At 51.4% G+C, this 7,500-nt stretch overlaps 1 protein-coding gene across 1 annotated transcript in view; it reads left to right on the top strand.

The window, feature by feature from the left end:
• LOC144515969 (arf-GAP with coiled-coil, ANK repeat and PH domain-containing protein 2) overlaps positions 1–7,500 on the top strand; it is a 16,767-nt gene that overhangs the window by 6,564 nt on the left and 2,703 nt on the right. The window contains exons 12-19 of the mRNA XM_078247191.1: positions 2,516–2,616; positions 3,803–3,905; positions 4,132–4,325; positions 4,473–4,542; positions 5,312–5,406; positions 5,570–5,646; positions 7,060–7,214; positions 7,333–7,442. Coding sequence (XP_078103317.1) covers positions 2,516–2,616; positions 3,803–3,905; positions 4,132–4,325; positions 4,473–4,542; positions 5,312–5,406; positions 5,570–5,646; positions 7,060–7,214; positions 7,333–7,442 — 905 coding nt within the window. The remainder of the gene's footprint in view (positions 1–2,515; positions 2,617–3,802; positions 3,906–4,131; positions 4,326–4,472; positions 4,543–5,311; positions 5,407–5,569; positions 5,647–7,059; positions 7,215–7,332; positions 7,443–7,500) is intronic.

Below are 7,500 nucleotides of genomic sequence, written 5' to 3' on the forward strand. Positions count from 1 at the left end.
TCGTCACGTACGCACAGCGCTTGCATCCTTCTGTAAACCGCAGCTGCAACGATCTTTCAACCTTTCTTTCTTTTTCACTTGTTGCTGTAGATATCATGGGCCCTATTTTATCAATAAAATGTAAGAGTCCGAGATCAAAATAGGCCATATTATTCCTTTTTTTAAGATTCCTTTTTGAGGCCTTCCCCTTTATTTGACAGTCACGGTGGATAGACAGGAAAGGGGACCGAGAGAGAGGTGATGACACGCAGCAAAGGGGCCGCCGGTCTGATTCCAGCCTCCTGCAAAAGACTCGGCCTACATGGGGCGCACGCTCTCGCTGGCTGAGCTAGAGGTCGCCCCCAGGCCATATCATTCTTAAACGTATCACTCGTCCTGAAGAGTTCAGAGTACAAAGTGCTCGCTGACATCGTATGTGTGGCCCAAATGGTGATTGAGGTATATGATGCAGCCAGGCTTATACCAGGCGACCAATCACGATGCCTGTTGTAGAAGGATTTTGAATGACAACTACTACCTGTTTTCGTAACAAGTGTGCTATATCAATGGTGGAAGTTACTTTAGGAAATAAAAGCATTTAGCGCTGGACTTGGTCAAGACCAGATGGAGTATTTGGCGAGTCCGAGACAACAGAAGAGCGTCTTGAGTCCGGACTCAAGTACTAACCTTAAGCCCTGAGTCCTTGTGTTGTCCTCCCGGGTCAAAAATCAACACTTTTTTCAACATTTTTCGTTGCTTTTTTCAACATTTCTGACTCATTTTTTGTCGCCGTCATGACCGAAAGAACGAGAGTCATGACCGAAAGAACGAGATCCAGGGTACAAGCGGCCGAGATGGGTTTCCTCAGGAGGGGGGCTGGTCTTGGGGAAGACCCAGGACTAGGTGGAGGGACGTCCAGCTGGGAGGAGGCCTCGGGGAAGACCCAGGACTAGGTGGAGGGACGTCCAGCTGGGAGGAGGCCTCGGGGAAGACCAAGGACTAGGTGGAGGGACGTCAAGCTGGGAGGAGGCCTCGGGGAAGACCCAGGACTAGGTGGAGGGATGTCCAGCTGGGAGGAGGCCTCGGGGAAGACCCAGGACTAGGTGGAGGGACGTCCAGCTAGGGAGGAGGCCTCGGGGAAGACCCAGGACTAGGTGGAGGGACGTCCAGCTGGGAGGAGGCCTCGGGGAAGACCCAGGACTAGGTGGAGGGACGTCCAGCTGGGAGGAGGCCTCGGGGAAGACCCAGGACTAGGTGGAGGGACGTCCAGCTGGGAGGAGGCCTCGGGGAAGACCAAGGACTAGGTGGAGGGACGTCCAGCTGGGAGGAGGCCTCGGGGAAGACCCAGGACTAGGTGGAGGGACGTCCAGCTGGGAGGAGGCCTCGGGAAGACCCAGGACTAGGTGGAGGGACGTCCCAGCTGGGAGGAGGCCTCGGGGAAGACCCAGGACTAGGTGGAGGGGACGTCCAGCTGGGAGGAGGTCTCGGGGAAGACCAAGGACTAGGTGGAGGGACGTCCAGCTGGGAGGAGGCCTCGGGGAAGACCAAGGACTAGGTGGAGGGACGTCCAGCTGGGAGGAGGCCTCAGGGAAGACCCAGGACTAGGTGGAGGAACGTCCAGCTGGGAGGAGGCCTCGGGGAAGACCCAGGACTAGGTGGAGGGACGTCCCAGCTGGGAGGAGGTCTTGGGGAAGACCCAGGACTAGGTGGAGGGACGTCCCAGCTGGGAGGAGGCCTCGGGGAAGACCCAGGACTAGGTGGAGGGACGTCCAGCTGGGAGGAGGCCTCGGGGAAGACCAAGGACTAGGTGGAGGAACGTCCAGCTGGGAGGAGGCCTCGGGGAAGACCCAGGACTAGGTGGAGGGACGTCCAGCTGGGAGGAGGCCTCAGGGAAGACCCAGGACTAGGTGGAGGGATTATATCTCCAACCTGGCCTGGGAACGCCTCGGGATCCCCCAGTCGGAGCTGGTTAATGTGGCTCGGGAAAGGGAATTTTGGGGTCCCTGCTGGAGCTGCTGCCCCCCACGCCCCAGGGGGCATAAGCGGACAAAGATGGATGGGTGGATGGTTTTTGTCGCTTTTTAAAACACTGTTAGTGCCTTGTTTGACTCTTTTTTCAAAACGGTATTCTGTTGTTTTCGAGGTTTTCGATGCTTTTAGTCGCTTTTTTCAATGTTTTTGGCCCTTTTGTCATTTTAAGTCAACATTCTTTGACGTTTTTAATTTAAACATTTGAATTGTACTTGCGAAGAGCGCTGCATTGAACCATCCATGTTATTTTTTGGGCAGTTTTGTTGAAAGAAACCCACCTTTCTGATATAGAAAAACTTTGAAAAGGGGTCGGACTTCACCCGAGGACAACAGGAGGGTGAAACGTTAACAACAAAAACAATCTAATATACGCGACCAACATGCAGAGGAGGTAGAAGTGTTAAATGTTGTTCTTTTAGTGCTGACATAAACTAATTCATAAAAGAAGAGATGATGAGTTGTCAGTAGGATGAAAGGCGTTGTGCGTTTTGTGTTGCTGCTGCAGGAGGAGGCCGTCGTTCTGTTTGAGGATCTCCGTCTGTGTGCCGTCAAATCTCTGGAGCACATGGACCGACGGTTCTGCTTCGAACTGCTCTCCGTTCAGAAGTAAGCCCGCTGCACGTTCACAGAGATGACACAGCACTATCAGTATACAGTATGTAAATAAATATCAGGGTTCAACAGTAAGGGTTGGCCCGATGGCCCTGGGCAGTTAAAACGCCACGTCGGGTAAGTAAAGGCCTGGACACACAGAGCCGATAATCGGCCGTCTGACAGTCTGGCGAGGTCGGTGACTCGAGTCTGGTCGGTGTGCTCCGTGCCGTCGTCCGTCCGAGGGGCCGTCGGCCTTCATTTTGGCTGATTTGACATGTATAATCGGAAGGCGGGCACTGCCGGCAGTCGGACTCAAACGACCCATCTGATTGGTGGAGAGCTAACCGGGAAACGGGGAGCGGGGTGAGCGTGACTAGAGTCTCTCAAAATCTGACATTAATCTTTTAAACTGACCTTTGTTAGTCTGAAATGAAGATTCAGCAGCTGCACGGCCTGTTTCTCTCTTCAGATGTTTTCAGAGACACGTTTCGGTGAACTATTTTAGGACAACATGAGATCGTATTCTGAACGAGCCGCCATGACAGTCTGGCTTTGAATTTCCTGGAGCAACCAGACCCACGTGACGCGTTCGTCCAATCAGCTGCCGGTTTTCATTTTTGGGCGACAATACAGCTTAGCGCCGCCTGCTGTTATGGAGACGTATTACGTCTCGTCTCTTCGGTGCGTTCCGAGGCTTTTTTTTTGACCAACTCGGGGAGACTGATCAGCCCAACTGCCTTTTCTGTCGGCTCGCTGTGTCTGGGCCTTAACCGTAACAACCCAGCGGCCCGTTGGGGCGTCATGGTATCATGAATCATTGGATGTGAATGTGCCGTCGGCCAATCAAGAGATGAGTTGGCGTCTGATGCTTTTCATGTTTTGTTTCCACATTTTTTTCCACTTGTGGTGCTTTCAGCGCTTCACTTTTTTTCTGCCTTTTTTGCCGTGTGTGTGTGTGTCTGTGTCTGTGTGTGTGTGTGTGTGTGTGTGTGTGTGTGTGTGTGTGTGTGTGTGTGTGTGTGTGTGTGTGTGTGTGTGTGTGTGTGTGTGTGTGTGTGTGTGTCTGTGTGTGTGTGTGTGTGTGTCTGTGTGTGTGTGTCTGTGTGTGTCTGTGTGTGTGTGTGTGTGTGTATGTCTGTATGTCTGTGTGTGTGTATATGTCTGTGTGTGTGTGTGTCTGTGTGTCTGTGTGTGTTAGATGCTGTGCTCTGCAGGCAGACTCGGAGCAGTTGAAGCAGGCGTGGCTCAGCGCTCTGCAGGGCAGCATCGACCTCGCCTACAGAGAGAGAGCCGACTCCCAGGTAGCTCCTTCATTAGTTTATATTTTACCTCTGAGATGTAGAGGAGTACCACAAAACACTATAACTCAAAAATCTGATTTGATAACCTGCTCATATGTTTTGGGCGTAAAAATCTGAATGTGTAAATGAACTAAAGCTGTCACATCAGTGTAGTGAAGTAGAAAGTCTAAAGTAAAGTACCTTTTTATAATGGAGTGTTTGAGATTCGGTCCCTGCCTGTGTACAGCCTAAAGAGCTCCCCCCTCCCCTCTGCGGTGGGGACTCGTACCCGGGCCCCCCCGCTCCGAGGCTGTCGGTGCTGGACGTGGCCCTCCGGGGCCCCGGGAACCAGCGGTGCTGCGACTGCGGCGAGGAGGAGCCGCGCTGGGCCTCCATCAACCTGGGAGTCACCGTGTGCATCGAGTGCTCCGGCATCCACAGGTGACCCGGCTCACATCCCAATATCATCTGATATTTGATACCACAGATGGTTCATATTTGATACAGTTCCTTATAGCATTACAGTATTAATATGATGGTATTTTACAGTGTGGATCTAAACATATTTGACATCATGATGTTTTTCAGGAGCCTGGGCGTCCACCTGTCCAAGGTGAGATCACTCACTCTGGACTCATGGGAGGCTGAACAGCTGAAGGTAAAACACACACACACACACACACACATATATACACACACGCACAGCAACACACACACACGCGCACACACACACACACACACACACACACACACAAACACACACAGCAACACACACACACACACACACACATATACACACGCACAGCAACACACACACATGTGCACACACACACACACACACACACACACATACTCAAAAAAAACACACACACACATACACATACACACAGACACACACACACATATACACACGCACAGCAACACACACACATGTGCACACACACACACACAGCAACACACACACACACACACACACACACACATGCACACACACACACACACAGCAACACACACACACACACACACACACACAAAAACACACACACACACACACACACACACACACACACACACACACACACACACACACACACACACACACTCACACACACACACACACACACCCAAACACACACACACACACACACACAAAAACACACACACACTCACACACAAAAACACGCACACACACAGCAACACACACACACACACACAGCAACACACACACACAGCAACATACACACACACAGGAAGTCAGACGGACTAACACGTTATATTGCAAAAGAATGATCTATTATTCATTCGTTAATATTAATATTGGGAGCAAAAGATGTTCAAAAAAATCCTCAAACCCAAAACTGTGTGATCGCATACTAGAGCTCTCCGATTGAGTATGTTGACGTCTTACTCTTCTTCTCGTCTTCCAGCTGCTGTGCGTTCTGGGAAATAACGCCGTGAACCGGATCTACGAGGCGCGATGTTCAGAGGAAGGCCGGGTCAAACCCAGAGCCAGCAGCCCACGGTAACACCACACAGACACACATTTAGAGAGAGACATGAAGATTATTATTTACAGCTTTCACTTTAACGGGCGTTTCTGTCAGAATGAAATGACGACTGCAGGGTGTTACGGCTGCTGATCAGCAAGAACGTGAAAAGAAATGTTTGTTTCTTCTCTTGTCCAGAGCGGAGAAAGAGACGTGGATCAAAGAGAAATACGTGGAGAAGAGATTTGTCCAAATCAGCAGCTCAGACGGAGCTCGTAAGTCCAACAGTCATCTGAAAGTAAAAGCAACATTTATTTATGGATTTATCACAGATAAAAAAACATAAAGTGCTTTACATAAAACATACACGGTGATCAAAACACAATACAAATGACCAAGTATTACGTACAAATAAAGTGCAGACAGGTCAAAGTCCGACGCAAGTGTCTTTGCTATTTTAAGACCGTCCAGCGGCCCGCGTCGTTTAAATAGCAAATGCACCTGCGCCCATCTGTGGCCCCATGGGCGTGCTGGTCTTACAGGGAGGTGTGTTCAGGTGCATTCTGGGCGTGGTGGTCTTACAGGGAGGTGTGTTCAGGTGCATTCTGGGCGTGCTGGTCTTACAGGGAGGTGTGTTCAGGTGCATTCTGGGCGTGCTGGACTTACGGGGAGGTGTGTTCAGGTGCATTCTGGGCGTGCTGGTCTTACGGGGAGGTGTGTTCAGGTGCATTCTGGGCGTGCTGGTCTTACGGGGAGGTGTGTTCAGGTGCATTCTGGGCGTGCTGGTGTTACAGGGAGGTGTGTTCAGGTGCATTCTGGGCGTGCTGGTCTTACGGGGAGGTGTGTTCAGGTGCATTCTGGGCGTGCTGGTGTTACAGGGAGGTGTGTTCAGGTGCATTCTGGGCGTGCTGGTGTTACAGGGAGGTGTGTTCAGGTGCATTCTGGGCGTGCTGGTCTTACAGGGAGGTGTGTTCAGGTGCATTCTGGGCGTGCTGGTCTTACAGGGAGGTGTGTTCAGGTGCATTCTGGGCGTGCTGGTGTTACAGAGAGGTGTGTTCAGGTGCATTCTGGGCGTGCTGGTCTTACAGGGAGGTGTGTTCAGGTGCATTCTGGGCGTGCTGGTCTTACAGCCAGGTGTGAGACCAACTAGAATATTTGGCAAGTCCAAGTGGCCAAGTCCGAGACAAGTCCGAGTCCAAATACCAACGAGTCCAAGACGAGTCAGAGACAAAAGCGTCTCGAGTCCAGACTGAAGTACTACAGCCCTGTCCCACATTCATTAAAGCCATGATATTAAAGACTATTATGTCTTAGCATGTTAAAAGAATACATCCCTTGTAACTGTTCCAGTTTGGACCGTAGCAGCGACATTAGTGGTGTTAACACCGGCTCCCTCGTGTCTATTCGGCAGTATATAAAGCTTAAGATCAGGATTTTTTAACGTATTAGAGGCGCAGAACGCCACACAGCAACTTTTTCGACATTGTACCAATGTTTCCTCCTGGAAAAAGAGGATTTCTCTGACAATATTTCGTACACATCAACAGGTTTCTAAAGACGCATCCTCGTTTTCATAATCCTTTAATTCAAAGTGTAACGGACACTACAGCCCCAGTCAGACTGGACTGTATGTCTCCTGGAGAGGTGGAGGGATTTAAACAGGGAAACAGCCTCTCATTCTGTTCCAGGTGGAGGGAAGGGCGAGGCCGGGCTGCGTCTGTACCGGGCTGCGTCGGCGGGGGATCCGGTTGCCATGGCGGCAGCGTTGGCCCAGGGGGCGGAGGTCAACGGGAGCATCGCTGAGGAGGCGGGGCGCACGGCACTGATAGGAGCTGCTGTCGGGGTGAGGAGGCATGAACGCGACATATAATGATGCAGTAAAAGTCCTGCACTTAAAACCTGGACGTTTCCATGTTGTTGTGTCTAAAAATCTGTGTGTGTGTGTGTGTGTGTGTGTGCAGGGGTCGCTGTTGGCCTGTGAGTTCCTGCTGCTGAACGGAGCAAACGTCAACCACCGAGACCTGAGAGGACAGGGAGCACTGCACGCTGCCGCCACCGCTGGACACACTGGGTAATACCACACACACACACACACACACACACACACACACACACACACACACAGACAG

Source organism: Sander vitreus, chromosome 3 (assembly GCF_031162955.1).
Source record: "Sander vitreus isolate 19-12246 chromosome 3, sanVit1, whole genome shotgun sequence".
In the NCBI taxonomy this organism is placed as follows: domain Eukaryota; kingdom Metazoa; phylum Chordata; class Actinopteri; order Perciformes; family Percidae; genus Sander; species Sander vitreus.